At 37.7% G+C, this 19,510-nt stretch overlaps 1 protein-coding gene and 1 pseudogene across 1 annotated transcript; one reads left to right on the plus strand and one right to left on the minus strand.

The window, feature by feature from the left end:
• Positions 1–2,588: 2,588 nt before the first annotated feature.
• On the minus strand, positions 2,589–3,044 carry LOC149393342 (secreted RxLR effector protein 161 pseudogene; annotated as a pseudogene).
• Positions 3,045–13,503: 10,459 nt separating this feature from the next.
• Positions 13,504–17,619, plus strand: LOC149393343 (uncharacterized). Its single transcript, XM_089618447.1, has 6 exons — positions 13,504–13,682; positions 14,567–14,636; positions 14,976–15,241; positions 15,502–15,618; positions 16,302–16,350; positions 16,708–17,619. Exons 1-6 carry the CDS (start codon positions 13,581–13,583, stop codon positions 17,328–17,330), a joined length of 1,227 nt encoding a protein of 408 aa, XP_089474573.1. The 5' UTR covers positions 13,504–13,580; the 3' UTR covers positions 17,331–17,619.
• Positions 17,620–19,510: the final 1,891 nt, after the last annotated feature.

The raw sequence follows: 19,510 nt of genomic DNA on the forward strand, positions 1-19,510 counted from the left end.
AAGGTGGGGATGTGAATGAAAAAAAATGAAGACCGAGACCGGACGTGTATCTCTCGACCTATGGGCTAATAGGATTTCACCCGGGATCAAAATTATGATATAATAGTATCTTGTCGAATTCTTTTCTAATCTACGCTCCTAAATTATCCCATGTATATATACTTAAAGCTAGGAGCTTGTGTGTATCTATATAATATAATAAGTCACAATGAAGTAGTTACTATTCATAATCTTTTTAGCCAATTGAAATTTGACACCTCATTATCTTATTTTATCTTATTTTAGAACGTATTATTTGATTAAAATGAACCTATTATTTGATAGCATTCATTGTACGTTAATAATAAATTATGGAAGATAAATTGGACGTTTAGTATACGTTTTTTTTTTTTTTCCAAATACTTCCGGAATAGGTTCCTTCCCGATCGTCACAACTCACAAACCAATTTATCCCTTAAAAAACTTATTCATCTACGCTCTCGCCCGCCTACGCCAAGCCACTTCCGTACCCGTAGCCGACCTCAGCACCGTCCTTGTCGCCGACGAAGAAGGGAGTGGGAAAATTTGAAGCTTAATCTTTTCAAAATTTGATTTATTCTGACTTAGGGTTTGCTCAATTTATCTTTCAATGTTTGCTTTGATTTGAAGTGTTGGTTTCGTTTTAGAGAGATTGTCTCAGTATGATGATTTGAAAAAATTTGATTTATTATGACTTAGGGTTTGCTCAATTTATTCCTAGCATTGGTTTTTATTATCTTCCAATGTTTGCTCTGATTTGGAGTGTTGGTTTCGTTTTAGAGAGATTGTCTCAGTATGATGATTAGATTTCATCTATGCTTTGTGCGATGTCTCAGGTCAGAAGTTCAGTTCCTCCGTTGCTTCTCCGCCGGCCTGAATCGACCACGTCCTGGTGCTGGAAAAGGTAAGCCCCTGTTTTTTATTCCTATTTGTTTCAGATTCATTCAATTCTGCCCCTGGTTTTCAAAATTTATGTCCAGAATCGACAGGCCGTATCATAATAATATCTCGGTTCCTCCGTCGCTTCTCTGCCGGCCTGAATCGACCACGTCCCGGTTGCTTCTCTTCATCAGTGGTCTTCCGTTGCTTGAGGTCTAATTTCTCTTCCTGAATTATTTTGTTATTATTTTTTTACCCAAAAGAGATGGGTTGCAGAGGCGAGGGCGACTGAGACTGAGAGGAAGGCGCCGCCCGATGAAGGAAACTGCACAGCCTTGAAATCTTAGGTTGTGTGGCCACGTACATGTCAGCCACGTGTTAGATACCACATATTGAAGCTTAGTCATACACAATTCACCGTCTATAGGAAGGAAGAAAATCGAAGATCACAATAAATTTACTGCTTTTTTTTTTTTTGTGAGTTCCCAGATTTAGGTTCTTGTATGATGAATAGAAGCGGTCCAGTTCGGTTTGGACTGCGGACTGAAAATTATAAACCGGACTCGATCGTTTTCAAACTGGTTAAAAAATTGGAGACGACCGTTTAAGTGAAAACCGTTTAAAACCGGACCGGAGGTTTAGAAATCATCGGTTTGGTCCGGTTCATGGTTTAAACGATTTTCCGCACAGTTCTAGGTAGTACGCATGAAGAAAAAAAAAGATATATTATTTTAAAATATGTTATTGAGACATATCAAATCATGAAACGTTTTTTTCTCCATAAACTCGGAGGTTTTTTAGGGTATGTATAAAAAAAATTGTTTTCACAAGTTATTTAAGGTGATAAATATATTTTAAATTCAACAAGTATTGGATTTCAATAAACGTTATTTAAAATTTTAATCAAAATACAACAAAATCAATAATCGAGACTATTTTGTCTGTGTTATGAAAACCAAAGGAATAACTTAAATCGAAAACTCTTTAAACACTTATAAGGTAGGAATTTTAGAAGAGAGAATAGAGAAGTATGGAGAGTAAATTGTAGAGAGAAAATGAAAGAGTGAATTGTAGAAATTGGGATGGATTTTCCCTTCATCATACTCATGTATTTATAGTGAAAATTTGTGTACATTAGTTAATAAGTTATGTGTAGGGTAATTAATTATTTACCCATATATTTGACTTATGAGCATACAAATTATTTACAACACTCCCCCTTTGGGATGCTCATTGTCATATTTAAGTGTTCATGCTGCCTCGTTAAACACCTTACTAGGAAAAACCCAGTGGGATAAAAACCTCAGTAAGGAAAAAAAAAAGTACAGCTATGCAAAGCTCCCCCTGATGCAGACGTAGGTGCATCCTGTCTATAAATCTTGCAATTTACGCATTCCAATGTCATGAACATGTTTTCTGAAATTTGAAGTGGGGAGCGTCTTTGTAAGAAGATCAGATGAGTTATCACAAGAGCGAATATAGTGGATGCTGATAACATTGTTCTTCTCTTGCTCATGAGTGAACGAAAAGAACTTCGGAGGGATGTGTTTTGTTCTATCACTCTTGATGAATCATTCCTTCATTTGAGCAACACATGCGGCATTATCTTCATAAAGTGTGATGGGGTCCTCGATTGTTGGAAGACCACTGGTGGCTCTGATATGTTACGTCATTGATCTCAGCCATTCACATTAACGACTTGCTTCATGTAGTGCTATAATCTCCGCATGATTTGATGATGTAGCAACGAGCATTTGCTTTTGAGAACGCCAAGAAATCGCAGTCCCTCCATACGTAAACACATATCCAGTTTGAGATCTCCCTTTCTCTGGATCTGATAAGTAACTTGCATCTGCATAACCAATCAAAACTGGTTTTGTCTTGTTAGGATAAAATAATCCTAAATCAATCGTTCCTTGAAGATAAAGAAGCACATGTTTGACCCCATTCCAGTGTCTCTTTGTAGGAGCTGAGCTGAATCTTGCTAATAGATTAACTGCAAAAGCTATATCTGGTCGAGTGCAATTTGCAAGGTACATAAGGGCTCCAATCGCACTGAAATATGGTACTTCAGGACCAAGAATCTGTTCAGATTCCTCACATGGATGAAATGGGTCTTTTACCACATCTAGGGATCTGACAACCATTGGATTACTTAAAGGATTTGACTTATCCATATGGAAGCGTTTTATCACCCTTTTTTGTGTAATTTGACTAATGCACAAATATTCCATTTTTCACGTTCTCAATCTGTAAGCCAAGACAATATTTTATCTTCCCAAGATATTTCATTTCAAATTCTTTCTTTAAGTAAGAGATTACTTCTTTGATCTCTTCATCAGTCTCAATGATGTTTAAATCATCAACATAAATAGCGATGTTCACACACCCGAATGTTGTTTTCTTAATGAATACGCAGGGACAAAGTTATTGACATAACCCTTTTGTATTAAATATCCACTTAAGCGATTAAACCACATTCGTCCGGATTGCTTTAACCCATATAAAGATCTTTGTAATTTGATGAAATATTTTTCTCTATGCTTTGAACTAGATGCTACAGGCATCTTGAATCCTTCAGTGATCTTCATATATATTTGAGTATCTAGCGATCCGTATAAATAAGCTGTGACAACATCCATGAGATGCATATTTAGTTTCTCATGCACTGCTAGGCTGATTAAGTATCTGAATGTAATTCCATCCATTACATGGGAATATGTTTCTTCAAAATAAACTCCGAGCCTTTGAGAAAAACCTTGGGCAACAAGTCGAGCTTTGTATCTCACAATCTCGTTTTTCTCATTTCTCTTTCGCACAAATACCCATTTGTATCCAACAGGTCTCACATCTACATGTGTGAGTACTATAGCACTACTACAAATACAGTCTTTCGGTGCGGATGACTTTTGGGTGCGACTTTTCGCACCTAAAAGTCGCACCAAAAAAGACTTTCGGGTGCGAAAAGTCGCATCCAAAAGACATTGAAGCAACTAAAAAATTTCGCTGATTTTTTTTAATTTGGGTGCGAAAAGTCGCACCCAAAAGTCAAAAACAATTTGAGCGGCATGATTTTTCCCCCACTTTTTTCTACGTGAGATTCCCACTTTTTAATTTATGTTCATTATCTTTGGGTGCGACTTTGTCGCACCCAAAAGTCTAATTCAGATCTTTGGGTGCGACTTTTCGCACCCAAAAGTCCAATTCAGATCTTTGGGTGCGACTTTGTCGCACCTAATGACACTTTTGGGTGCGACAAAGTCGCAGCTAAATTCTAGGTATTTCTATAAAAAGTGGATCTTCATTCTAGGTATTCAGATCTTCATTTCTCTCCGCCTCTCTCACTTTTTCCCTCTGCAGAATCTTCAATCTTCGACCTCCACAGCCCAAGTTTCTTCACGAACTCCACAACCACATTGGAGCTTGCACAACGCCTTCCACCGGCAAAGTCCAGAAGTTTCCTCGGTCGGAGAGAGCCTCGGCGCGCGACGCTGACGAACGAGGCGTCGTCGAAGGCGGTGCCGGAGTAGATCTCGTCGCTCACGAGGTGGACTTCCCGGTCGGACGCGAAGTCGATTAGGAGGTCGATCTCTTCGCGGTCTAGGGTTGTCCCGAGCGGGTTCGAAGGGTTCGTCACCAACACGCCTCTCACTCGAAGACCTTGCGACTCGGCGCTCTCGTAGGCTTGCTCAAGAGCCGACGAAGTTATTCGGAACCCGTTGCTGCTCGAGCACTGGATCGGGACGATTTCAACCCCGGTCCTCCACCAGCAAGCTCAGACCCCACCGCTTCACTAGAACGACCCAGAGAACGAGAGCCAGGCCTCTCAGTAATATTATCTTGGTTGTAATTTCATACCTTGTTGATCTGTTATTGATAGAGTATTGAGAGTCAAGATTCTTATTTGACAAGTATTTGGTTCCAAGTATTGATTTGAGGTCGCGAGTTTTTTTTTCTTCCTTGTTCGGTATTCTGTCTACATTTACATTACCTTTGTTTATGCAAATCTGAAAGTTTCTGGAGCAAAAGGTTGGTTGCTTCATTTGCCTACAAGAAAATCTAGTGTACTGATAATATTGAGGAACAAACAATCAGGCTATAATTTTTTGTTTCGGCACGAATTCTTGAGGCTTCAAGACTCCGGACAGCTACAGAACCAGGGCCTAATTGTCGCCATTTTTTTTTGGTGACTATTTGGGTGCGATTTTGGGTGCGAAAATTCGCACCTAAATGTCGCACCTAAGACTTTTAGGTGCGGACTTTCGGGTGCGGAAAAGTCGCACCTAAAGTCGCACCCAAAGGTATCATTGGGTGCGAAAATTGACTTTCGGGTGCGAAAAAAGTCGCACATGTTGCTATTTTTTGTACTAGTGTAGGTCCAAAGACATTGCGCTTGTTAAGCGAGTCAAGTTCAGTTTGAATTGCATTTTCCATTTACCCCAATCGTGTCTATTTTTATATTCAGTAACAGACCTTGGTTCGGGATCTCCATCATTTTCATCCATGACATCACATGCCAGACTATATGAGAATGCATCATTGATTTCATCATTTCGGTTCCATTGTATACCTGTATTGGCATAATTAATCGAAATTTCTTGGTTTTCCTCGTTTTGTATTTCTGGAATACATTCCTCCATTTTGGGGTCATTTTTTCTCTCTGCTCCTTTTCTTTTCCGAAGATTTTATCTTTGGAACCGAATGGTCTTCCACGCTTCAGGCGTGTTGTGACTTCATGAGTGACTTTATTTTCAAATTGTCCTTTTGGGACATCAATTTGCGTAGGAGCATTTGCAGCTGGAATGTACGATTTAGTCACTCTCTTAGTGTCTGTAAACGCATCAGGAAGCTGATTTGCAATACCTTGCAAATGTACAATCCTTTCCACTTTTCCTTCACAGTCTTTTGTGTAAGGGTCAAGATCCAATAATGTTGGTACAAACCAAGTAATTTCCCTTTCCAGTTGGTTTCTTTCTCCCCCTAATACTGTGAAATTTTCTTCATCAAAATGACAATCAGCAAAACGTGCTGTAAAAACATCACCAGTTTGAGGTTCTAGATACCTAACAATAGATGGACTTTCATATCCCACATAAATTCCAAGCCTTCTTTGAGGTCTCATCTTTGTTCTTTGAGGTGGTGTTATAGGCACATAAATAGCACATCCAAAATTCTCAGATGAGATATATTTGGTACTTGGTCAAATGCAAGTTGCAGAGGGGAGTATTTATGATATGCACTTGGTCGGATGCGAATTAATGCAGCAGCATGCAATATTGCATGACCCCATATTGAAGCAGGGAGCTTTGTTCTCATTATCAATGGTCTAGCAATAAACTGGAGGCGTTTGATTAGCGATTTAGCTAGACCATTTTGTGTATGTACATAAGCAACAGGATGCTCAACGTCAATCCCAATTGACATACAATAATCATCGAATGTTTGGGATGTAAATTTACCGGCATTATCGAGCCTGATTTTCTTAATTGTATGAGCATGAAATTGAGCTCGTAATTGGATTATTTGAGCAAGTAATTTCGCAAATGCCATACTGCGAGTTGATAACAGACAAACATGCGACCATTTTGCTAGAGGCATCTATCAGTACCACGAAGTATCGAAATGGACGAGATGGTGGGTGAATAGGCCCACATATGTCACCTTGAATACGTTCAAGGAACGTAGGTGATTTTTGTTTCAACTTTTCTCGGTGAAGGCCTTATGTTAAGCTTTCCGAGAGAACAAGCTTTACATGGGAAAGTATTACTTTGAGGGATCTTCTGGCCCTTCAACGGATGCCCATGTGTATTTTCAATAATTCTTCGCATCATAATAAAACCAGGATGACCCAAACGATTATGCCATGTCGTTAAAATTGAAGACTCAATGACTACCGAATTTGATTCTATCGCATTTATATACGTGTAGTGCAATCCAGTAGGGAGCATAGGTAGTTTTTTAAAAATTTGTCTCTTTCCAAATTTGGATGTCGTAAGGTACATATATTTCATGGTACCTTCAATTATAGATTGAGTATTAAATCCATGAGAATATATATCATTAAAACTCAACAAGTTTCGTTTGGATTGTAAGGACGAGCTTTTGCATCACTCGTATTTGGAGATTTGGAATTTATTAACGAGTTTCCGTTGTTACAACTAAATTCCCGAGTGAATTATACTTCAATGGATTTATCGAATTAATTTTAAATATGTTAAGGTTATGAGAAATCTCGGAATAAATAAAGGAATTATCGAATTTATCTCGATTAATAAATTAATTCCGAGGAGACATTCCGGAAATTAATTTAAGAAATAAATTCTCAAGAACGAGAATTAATTCCGAGGAACCTTAAATATATTTTAATTAATCGAGAACGAACGAGAAAATTCTCGGTTCGAAACATATAATTATAATCCATTCGGTTATGGATTTAATTAAATAATTATATGAAAGGACGTGGTTTTAACAATTTTTAAGGGACCCATTTGAATGAAAACAAGGAAAATAGGTTGGTTAGTAATTAATGGGATAAGGATGAGCATTGCCATGTCATCAATCAAAGATTTGGATAATATCAAGTGATGTTTATCACTTAGCCGAATAAAATCAAACCCACCAGCCCAAGGAAGAGAAAAGACACGGGAAAAAAAAAAAGAAAGAAGAAGGAGAAGAGAACCCGAGCGAGAGAGAGAGCCGAGAGAAGGGAGAGCAAGAGAGAGAGCCGAGAGAAGGGAGAGCAAGAGAGAGAGAGCGGTCGAGCGAGCGAGAGAGAGAAAGAGATTGAGGGAGTGAGCTCGCGGAGGAGGAGATCGGCCGACAGCAAGTCACCGAGGCCGAGACTCGCCACAGGACGCATGCGCGGCCGAGAAGGAACCAGCGCCGCCGCGAGCAAGCCGAGGACGCCGGAGCAGAGAAACTCGCCGGAGAAGAAGGAGAAGGTAAGCTCGATTTTGAACTTATCTTCCTCTATGGTTCGGATTTGAGGAAAATCATAGAGTTAGGGTTTGGAGATTTGGGGCTTTTGTGGAAATTAGCTTGAATCTCTTGTGTTATGCCCGATTATTCTTGGTTGAGTGTTGGATTGAAGGATAATTGCTTGATTTCGGGATTTATGAGATTGTTTGTCTTGGATTTCTTTGGATGAGTTTGGATTTGGAATTGTTTCAGCCGTGTGTTTGAGATTGGTGTGGGTTGTTATTGATTTTTGTGACATGATTCCTTGGTTGATATGGCCGTGATATTGAAATCAAGAATCTGAGAAGGTTGGGTTTGAATTTTTTTGTTGGCCGTGTGCGTGTAAGGCTGTTTTGATATTGTTGTTTGGATTCGTTAATTTGGCCGGTAAGCTTTATTTTGTGTGCGAGTTGTTGTCGAGAGTTAGGCTCGGTTTTAAGTGGGCTGAACAGGGCTCGGGGCAGCAGCTCTAGATGGCGAGGCGGCGCGGACTTGGAAGGTTCGGGCCTCGGCCCGGGGACTTGAGACGTCTCCGATTAGTTAAGGCGAGTCAGGGTTTGTCCCGAGTCTCGACTCGTGCTAGTTACGAATCTTTAATTAATATGTTATTATGTTTATGGTAAAGTTCGTTTCAATATAATTAGTAAAGAAAAATAAATTATTATGTTATCGTTATAAACTCGTTGATTATTTAAGTAACTACTTAATATCCTTATTTAAGATATGTACTAAAAATCGAGTTCGACTATAAGCTCGACTCTTTTAATTTTGAAAATGAATAACAACGAGAAATATTTTATTTACGTAAGAAAATAGAAATAAAAGAAAGGTTTGACTACGAATCGAGGGTTCGGTTATTTCATAAACATTTTATTAAATCGAACCCAAAATTATTTGCAATATGGTTAGACATTTAAAATAAACGACTTGGTTTATTTTAAATGAAAGGTTTTTACGTTATGTATTTCATTTCTCAAATGGTTATAACTTGTCAATAAAAGAGACAAGTCAAAGATATTTTCTAGAACATATTTGAAAAGTATCGTTTTGAGTTATTTTCATATAACTTACATATGCTATAGATTGTTAGTAATAACTTCTATATACGTTCTTTTCTCTTAGTTTCGACCCTCGGGAACCTATTCTAAGCAGTGGGCTTTACCCAGTCAGAAGAATAGGTGGTCGAATAGTGTAGAACGTTCCTTAGCTTAGATTAGAAAAGCGATGTCAATGCCTTATTCTTAGGCGTCGATTCTTTTTTGTATCTCTGTTTTGTCTTCGTGTATTCTCTGTTTCTCGTGTTTGAGACACTCTGAGTAGCGTGAATAGGAGGACGTTTTGAATACGTTCCTTGTGAGCTTTCTTTCCAGTAGAAGTATGTACGTTAGTGTATCGAGGGATGAGATACTAAGTACGCTCGACGTTCGATCTTTCTCTTCCATAGATAAGTCCAGATTGCTATAAGGATTAGCAACGAGCAGAAAGCTTACGTGGACTGGGTTACGTGAAGTTAAGAAGAACCCTTTTGTTTGGAAGAGAAGATTTCAGGATTCTTGAGAATCGTTATCCAGGTAAGTGGATTTTAGGCACCTACAATATCAAGAAATATTATATATATATCTATATATATACATATATTGTACGTGCATTATTTATTTTTATGTGCTTCTAGTAAGCAAGATTAAGATAAGTCACTATCAAGATTAAGGGCTTTAAGCCACTAACGAATTGGAAAACGGAATTAGTCCGGCTAACAAAAATGGCTAGAGGTAACTAGGGACCCGAGCCTTTGTTATGTGTTTAGTTAGTTCCCCCTAAGAGATCCAGTCCTAGTAAACTGGGTTATGAGAGACTGTTATTAAGACTCGTATTCAAAAGCGAGGATATTATGATAGGATCTTTGGGAGTCACATCCTGAGATCTTATAAGTCACGAATTAATAAGCGAAAAGAATATATGTAAGATCGGGATTGAACCCGAACTAAACAGTCTCTCATGTTAGGTTAATTAAAGAGAAAACATGGAATGGTACCGCCTCCGACATATACCCCATAGACGGGGATTAGGCAGGAGATTGTGCACCCTCCTGTCTGGCGCCAATAAGACATGTGTCGTGCGGATATCATTAAGGGATCCCGAGCAGGAAATGTATTGTATGATGGGAATTGCCGGGACCTAAGCTGGCATATTCTCAAGTAAGAGGAGTTACCGGGACCTAAGCTGGTAATTCCATAGATTATGATGAAAGTATGTTATGATGTGAATCACCGGGACCTAAGCTGGTGAATTCTTAAGTAAGGGGAATATCTCGGGACCTAAGCTGAGTTATTCCTAAGTAAGATGAATCTATCGGGACCTAAGCCGATTGATTCTTAAGAAAGGTGAATCTATCGGGACCTAAGCCGATTGATTCTTAAGTAAGGTGGATTTATCGGGACCTAAGCCGATACTTCCGCAAGTTATGATAAGATATGAACTGCATGTTATGTATTGGTTATGTGTTATGTGCACGATGCATTAGTTATATAGATATCCGCTTACTGAGTCTTTCGACTCACAGTTATTATCTTGATATTGTAGATAAAGGCAAAGCTAAAGAAGATTAAGCAGAGCATCAGCAAAAGCCGGTAAGTAAGTAGGCGTGTGTATGTACGGCTGCCGACCTGTGGCTAAGTCAAGGGCGAATAAGTCTGTTTTGTTTTTAAAAGACGAGTCTTTTGTTTGTGAAGTTTTAAATAGTATGTTTTAAGAAAAACGAAAAATTCGCCCATATTTTTGAGACGTTTAAGTAAATATTTTAAAAGTTTTTCTAGAAAATGTTTTCCGGAAGCGCTTCCACCAAAGTTTTTATGAATTTTATTTATGTCAAGTAAGATACGCAGATCTCTGCCGCGGCTCGCGGGTCGTGACATGGATCTCGGTGAAAATAAGGCATTATTTATAGTGAATTATGTTCCATTCGGCATTGTGAAATTTGCCTTACCAATACCTTCAATTAGATCTACATGATCTGATATTGTATACACAAAAGTTTTCGTTGGCTTTATCATTGAGAAAAATATTTTATCATTCAAAATAGTATGCATTGTTCCACTATCCGATATGCAAATTTCTCCAGTACCAACCATTTGGTTCGCCTCACAATTAGCTTTTTCCATATGATAACTTCAAATTAAAACAAAATAAAGTTAATGGGAAAGACATTCTTATATTATATAATACTAATTTGTTACATAGTCTTGAGAAAATAAGAATATATATATATATATATATATATATATATATATATATATATATTACACATTTGATACATATTTAAATAGTCAGGTAAAACATTGGACCAATTTGTTTCATTCCCTGAAAAACATACATGTATCATTAATCTATATCACCGAAATTTTCTGCGAAAGCAGCAGAACCAACAACAGTGTGCGCAAGATCACCATCGAAGTCGGAAGCATCAAGACGAGTGGAGTCATCTAAATGTTCTTGGTCAATAAAGTTGACCTCTATTTCTTTCCCCTTCAAGGATGTTTTATATAGATTGCACAAATGCTGAGTAACATGAAAAAGTCTAGACCAGTGCCCTTTTGTGCCACATCTATGATAAACATCTTCACTACCCTCGGAAGAACTTGGGTATTTTCCCTTTTGGTGGGGATAATCGTGATTCTTTTCATCTTGCTGCTTCTTATGATAATCTTTCGTGGTATTGTAAGGATGGTTATGATTATAGCCACGGCCTCGTCCGTATCCACGTCCGCGACCACGAACACGACCACGACCATGACCTCGACCTCGTCCTTGTCCTGAAATATAGTTCTGTTGTTCAGGTTCTTCGGAGTTAACATCGTTTACTTCAGGTAACGCTTTTGAACCTGTCGGACAAGATTGGTGATTCTTTATCAGCAATTCATTATTCTTCTCTACGATTAGAAGACAAGTGATTAGTTCAGAATATTTTGTAAATCCTCGAACACGATATTGTTGTTGCAAGGTTACGTTCGATGCATGAAAAGTGGTGAACTTCTTTTCCAACATGTCATGATCGGTCATTTGGTCTCCACAAAATCTCAGATGAGATACTATTCAAAACATCGCAGAGTTATATTCGCTGACTTTTTTAAAATCTTGGAATCGTAAAGCGTTCCATTGATCACGGTATACTGGAAGCATGATCTCTTTTTGGTGAAAATACCTGTCCCTCAACTCCTTCCAGAGTAAACTTGGATCTCTGGTGGTGAGGTATTCACTTTTAAGTCCCTCGTCAAGATGTCGACGAAGAAAAATTAAAGATTTTACCTTGTCTATATTTGATGAAGCATTTTCCTCAGAAAGTGTTTCCAGTAAACCCAAAGATTCCAGATGCATCTCTACGTCCACCTTCCAGGGCATGCAGTTTTGGCCTGTGATGTCTAGAGGACTGAAATCGAGCTTAACGAGATTTTCCATGATGATAACTATTATGAAATATAAAATTTCTTAGATTAATGATTAAGGATATATAAGTCTACGACAATGGTAAGGAATAAAAAGTAATACATGAATCCAAACATTACCACAACGAAATAAAATTCATCCGGTGAAATTTCTATGTTAAAAATATAAACATTAAACATAACAATAAATATGGCAATAAAGACTAGAATTAACCGAGACATTTTGAGTTTGAACCGAAAAAATAGTAGGAGATGAGAAAAATATGTATGAGGTAGAAGAAAATTTGAGAGTTTTGTGTGGTTAAAAATGAGTTGAATAGATATGTATTTATAAGGTAAAATATAGCCGTTTATAGCCGTTATATTACCGTTGGGTATTTATTAATTTTGTGGCAAAAATAATTGTATTTAAGTATAACAATGTGTAATAAACAATATGTAGATGTACGAGTATTGAAATGACATAGCTAATCAAAGTAAAATATTAAGTAGAGCAGTTAAAATAAATTTGCAATTAATATCATTTTTCTATAAGGTGGCAGAGCCTCATGTATATAGAAAATTGATATTAATTACAAGTAAGATGTAGTTCACATCACTTTACTATAATGAGACAGAGCCTTCCATGTATATAGTACTATGATGTTATACATTAACGAAGTTAAAATATTGTAAATCACATCATATTACCATTAGGTGGCAGAGCTTCCTGTGTATAGTAATCCGGTGTTATATAATAAATAATAGTTATACGAGTTTTAGTGTTTAGAGTATTACACCTCTGAGTTGATCTTGACGAGTGTGATCGTGCTGATAACGTGTTATGAAAACTAAAGAAATAACTTAAATCGAAAACTCTTTAAACACTTATAAGGTAGAAATTTTAGAAGAGAGAATAGAGAAGTATGGAGAGTAAATTGTAGAGAGAAAATAAAAGAGTGAATTGTAAAAAATTGGGATGGATTTTCACTTCATCATACTCATGTATTTATAGTGTAAATTTGTGTACATTAATCAATAAGTTAAGTGTAGGGTAATTAATTATTTACCCATATTTTTTACTGAGCATACCAATTATTTATAGCAGTCTGACTTATTTTTAGTATTTATTTTAAGACGGTAAGAGAATATTTGCAGTAAAAAAATATTAAATAAATTAAAAGGCCTAATTTTATTTAAGCCGAGCGGGTCATTCGATGGACTAGTCAGTCATTCTCTCATAACAAACACAAAACTCACATAAATGGTTACGAAGGAAAAACCCTCTTAGGTGCGGAGTGAAGAGTGATGAATATGGGTCTGCACAAGAGGATACCGTTCGAAGTAGGGCAAAATGTGGAATCAAGATCTTTCGAAAATGGTTTTCGCGGTGCATGGTTTCGCTCCAAAGTATGTTCTTCATACGCTCTTCCATCTTTGAACACTTCTTTTGAACATGAATGTGACTGAGCGCAAGTTTTTCGTTTTCAGGGCGGATTAGTTTCGAGTACAGTTGTTGTTTTTTTTTTTTTTTTTTTTTTTTTTTTGTGTGTGTGTGGGGGGACAGTGCTCGCTGATATAGCTCAATAACATGAAATTCTTAGCTGTGAATTCGAAATTTGTGTGTGTGATTTTTTTTTCTCGCTTTGGCTGTGTAGAAATCTAGTGTTGGAATGGTTATAAAATTGGAGGAATTTTAGAGTTTGTTTGATTTTAAGCTTGAACGTTGAAAAACCCATTAATAGTATCGCGAAATTCCCTTTGCATCAGAAGACGTCCTTTTCTGTCAATTTTTTTGAGAATGGTAGGCCAAACTTTGAAGGTTAATTTCGTTGAAAAAACAAGACATTGTATGAATCTGTAACAAGAACGAGGTTAATGTATGAATTAACCATTAAAACTTATAAAATACTAGAAACATAGATGAAAGCCTCACTCAGAGCTTTGATCAAATCTCTCTACTATGGGAGATAACAATGACAATTAGTACACATCCATAGAAGTCCCCAAACCCGAAAATACTTTTTTTCTGTGCTGAAATCTTAAGTAAGTTAATAAACCATTCGAATTCCCCACTCAATCGCCCAGTGGCGTTAATAGTAAGGATTGTTATTTGGAGCTCGTACATCAATTTTGTTTTTCCTTCTAATTTTGGACCTCAATGGTGTTATTGCGTTACACTATTATAACATTTCTTAGACATATTTGACGTTTTACGCTGAAACTTATGTTGTCAAATCGTTGCCCATTACAAGATTTGTAACTCTTTAATTCATTATTTTTTTATTTATCAGATAAGTAGTATTTCCAAGAAGAAAATTGGCTGGGGCTTTCACTTGGAGTTTCTGGACTTTCCTGATGAAAGTAAGTGGTGCATAAAGTTTCTTATCTACAATTTACAGCATAAATACATTAGATAGTCTCACATATGTGATAAAAAAAATATATATAGATTGAACTGCGCCTACCAATTTTGACCGGTTGATAAATAGGTAACCACATATACAGCATGTTCTTGAGCTGGATTGTGAACGAAGTTATCCTGAAAAAATATATTGCAAATTCTAGACCAAATGGGTTTTTTAAGATTTGTTATGGGGTTGACTTTTACTTAGATGACCAGAATGTCTTGTTAAATATGTATTTGGATCTGTTCCTTTACAATGTGGTCATAGTCCCATCGTTTGCCTGACGCATTCTCAGAAAACACCTGGACAAAGGCATACCAAAATCCCTTGGGACGCGATAAAACTTTAAAGCGCGTGAATCGGGAGAAAAAAGAGTTGATGGTTCGACCGCCCTTTCCTCCAATCTTTCGTGAAAGTCAAATACCTGACGTCAACACCATCTCGGAACCGATTGTTGTTGTCTATAACGCGTGGAAGGTTGGAGATTTGGTGGATTGGTGGAAAGACGATTGTTATTGGTCTGGAAGCATAACTGAAATAACAGAAGATGATAAATTTCAGGTCATATCAGCTATGTTGCATAATAGATGTATATACAATGTTTTAAGACAATTAGAACTTGGGTTGGTACTCTTTTCTAACTGTTCAAAATTTGTTTAATTGGCCTCCTACATGTACTTTGATTAGACTTCATTCGCGATATCATAATTGTGAGTAGTTCTCTGGTTTGTATATTGAATATAAAGTAATTGTAAATTGCTTTACATCAAAAAGCCCTTTTTTGTGTGCTTATGTTGCTTTATTATTGTTCAATTTTGTAGATACTTTTGTTGCCGCCTCCTTTTGGAGAAGGATTGCCTTACGAGGCTTGCAGCAAGGACTTGCGTCCATCCTTGCAATGGTCGACTACAAATGGTTGGACAGTGCCTACTTCTAAGGTGTCTTTCTGGTTATTTCCGTTGATTATACTTATAATCCTTGAATAAGGGATAATTGCTTTTGCTTATATATATATATATATATATATATATATATATATTTGATTTCTTTTCTTTGCCCTTAATTGTTTCTAGTTTGTATTTCTAAGTTGGGCTTTGTCATCCTTGGTATTGTTATGGTTCTGTTTGGGCCTATTTAATAGGTGGCTAGCTTTTTAGAGTAGCCTTGTTCTAGAACTCTCTTCTAATAGTTAGAAGAATAATTAATCAGGTACCTGTCCGGTTGTAAAAATGGCATTAGTTGCCCATATTTTTTAGAATCATAGGCTTCTATGCCCAAGAAGGGGAGAACGAAGGAAACATTTGCTCTGAAGTTGTGACAGGCACCAAATGATACTGAATATTGATGCTGTGATGATTTTCATCATCTCTGTCCACGTCTCGTGTTCTCAAATGTGATCTCTTTTTTTTTTAATCTTTTTATAATTTTATTTTGTTCTATATCTATCTGCTATTGACTCCTGCACATCATCATTTTATTTTGATCTTTAATAAAACCTGCTACATATTCTGTTAAAAACTAACAGCAATTAGTCAGCTAACTGGGTTGTGTCACCATTTTTGTTAATTATGCGATGATGTATCTTCGTTATCTTGATATCTTGCTGTTTCCTTGGTGGCAGGACTCTGAAATTGGCTGTTGTGCCCGGATAATTAATCCTATCAAGCAAGGTAAAAGCAAGGATGGCGTGTGTATGTGAGAGTTCTGGTTTGTTCAATTTTTTTTTTTCCCGCGGCTGAACAAGTGTAAATTGATTTCTTAGTCACATTGAGCCTCCAATGAAAACTTTGCTTATCCATTTATTTATGAATATATGGCATCCATGGCTCCTATACTAGTCATGATCGTGCGGCGATTTAGCCCCTAATCCTATTTTCTTGGCAACTTCATCTATAAGCAAAATATGGGCAGCGTGTATAGGGGCCGTAACTGCCAAAGATCATTTGGTTAGGAATATTTTTATTTTATTTTTAATATTATACTGTTATATAACGATACGCTGTTGATTTGGGTGGCTGTGAGTGCAGCGAAAGTCCCGATCTTGGGGGCGCGTGAAGGAAAAGGGATCGCCGAGGACACGATCGGGGCATCACAAATGTCATCCACATCATGGACTACCTCACAGCAACCTGAACATCGATCGGAAACCCAAGAACAAAGCACTTCAAGCTCTGCACTACAAGCCATAAAGGAGAACCAAACGCCAGACACGGATCACGATCACGCAGAGAAAGCAAGCTGCCCAGATCACAACTCGAGCTCGCACTCGAAATCGGACACAGCCGCGGCGGCGATGGGCTCGCAGTCCTCGGAGGAGCAAGCTTCGGTCTCAAATGGCAGCCCCGAAGGCAGTTCGGGATTGCGTAAAGCTGGGCTGGCAGCTGAAGTTGGAGAAACTCCGGTGGAAAAAGACGGGTTGGATGCCTGTGCACCCTCGAAGAAGAAGCAGAAGAAGAAGAGTAGGGACGTTGGCGAGAAAATGAGTCTGAATTTGACGTTCAACGACTCCATTGAAGCCTCGGTGTTGGACTTGGAGGAACTTCTGGCCCGGGTCAAATGGATGAAGGGTTTGTTGAAAAGCGAAAATGATTTGACATCAAGGCCTCCGTGGAAATTCATCGAAAACCGCGCCTCATCCAAGCGCGGATGATATGATTATATATTATAAATATACGTAACACGCCACATCAGTGTGGTTTAGCGACACTTGGTTCTCTGGATGGAAATAATATTTCCCTCTAATGTTGGTAAGTCTCATAACTTCGTTCACAAAATAGCCATGATCTAACATCCTGTCCTCTTTTTGACGGATCACATTCTCACCGGAAAGTAGATTCATCTGCCCATGTTTCTCTAGCCGATATGGATGCTCTAATCACTTGCAACTGGAAATTCAAACATTGTACATGGGTTGAATTCTAACCGCTGGACTTATTATTATTCAAACATTGTACATGGGTTGCTAAAATGGTCAAAAGCCGTCTTCCTTCAGTGTCATTCAAAATAAACGTTCATAACAACTGAATATATTATGAAATTGAGAAATATTTGTTCAATGATTTTACACAAAATTAAGACGTTTTTTTTAATTTTTTTTTATTTATAGAAATAATACCAGCTAAGCCACTTGAAACATACTAAATTGATTTAATTTTCGAGTGGACACGGCCAACAAAAAACACTTATGGACTATGTCCTGGGTGTTTGATGATTTTAGCCAAAATGACATTTTTACGTTTTTATTTAATATTTTATATTTTCGGCAACTTTTGTTTGTTTTTTCATTTCTATATTTTTGTAAAAAAAAAAATAGAAAATTTCTTTTTTCCTAACCTCTCTCTCTCTCTCTCTCTCTCTCTCTCTCTCTATATATATATATATATATATATATATATATATATATATATGATTCTACGAGATCTACCTAAAGGATTCAAACTCCAATGACCTATTTGTGTCTGCTTCGTCATCGCTGGCGTGCGAGAGGCCTCTATCAAAACCGTCCTCGTCTCATCTCACTACTCCGTGCTTAGGAATGAGGGCATGCACGGTAGGCACGCCTTCATCAGGTTGGGCTTCACAGAAGGGTGTATCAGGTCATTGTGTCTGATACGAACAATAGAATCACTAATGGTCTTCGAAAGGTTTCACTACTACATAAACAGCTTTTAAAAGCGACATTTATCAATTAGAAGCGACAAGTCGCTTCCATACTATTCCACAGAAATACAAAAAACTATGTCTTGAAAAATTCATATTTTTGAGATTAGAAGCGACATTTGTCGTTTCTATATTTTTTCCGCCACTAAGAAGCGACATTAGAAGGCTGCGATGATAAACATTACTGTATGCATGCCGGAAGCTGATATACGACAAGTTCAGGCGCGAGGGGGATCCCCGAGCCAAGATGTTATGGAAGAGGTTGCGATGGCTATTGTTCTCGGCACGCGACGTGGCTGGGCTACAGAGGCAGGTCCATTGATCCCTCGTTCGGATCTACTAGAAGCCCAGGTTCACGATATTGAGGAAGAGACGACTACGCTACAGGGAGCAGTGAGAGACCTAGATGTGCGTATGATGCCTTATCTAGAGAAGCGTTCAACCTAGAGGTACGATGTCGCCGTTACGACGTTACGGGCCGCCAGATTGCGTTCAACAGGGAGCCAGATTGCGACGTTACGGGCCGCCGTCATCGAGCTCCCCGCGTACATCCGAGCGCACCCCAGAGGCACGATGTCGAGGATCATCTGAGGATCCTCCATCGTCATCGGCTCGAGCAAGTAGAGGAATCGTGGCCCCGACCTCGATGAGCCCAGATATGGACCAGGTGGAAGACACGCATCAGGCGGACAACGTTGAGCGCAGTTATTTGTTATTTAAACATTTTCTTATGTTTAGACTATTTTTATTTCTTTTTTATTTTGTTTAAACTTTTAATTAGTTATATGACTACATATTTTGGTATAAACGAAAATTTTGATTTCGTGTTTTTAAAAATTAAATTAATTGAAATATGCAAATTTTAATTAGAATCCGGAAAAAAATATAACATTAAAAAAAATAGTAATATTAGAATCGACAATCTGCTTCTAATGTCGCTTCTAAATATTACCCGCGAAATGGCGGGAAAACATTAGAAAGACAATACACTTCAAATGTCGCTTTTAAATGCTTTCCGCCATTTTCGGTGCCAAATTTTTGGACTTAGAACCGACCCTAGATGCAACATGTCGATTTTAATTTTTAGAAACGACTTCACCTGTAGAAGCCGACTTCTTGTCGCTTCTAAAAGTTTTTTTTATTTTTTTTCACAGCATTAGAACATGGTTT

The sequence above is a fragment of the Urtica dioica genome, chromosome 6 (genome assembly GCF_054948205.1).
Source record: "Urtica dioica subsp. dioica isolate 48M chromosome 6, U.dioica_male_clone48M_v1_H2, whole genome shotgun sequence".
NCBI classification, from domain to species: domain Eukaryota; kingdom Viridiplantae; phylum Streptophyta; class Magnoliopsida; order Rosales; family Urticaceae; genus Urtica; species Urtica dioica.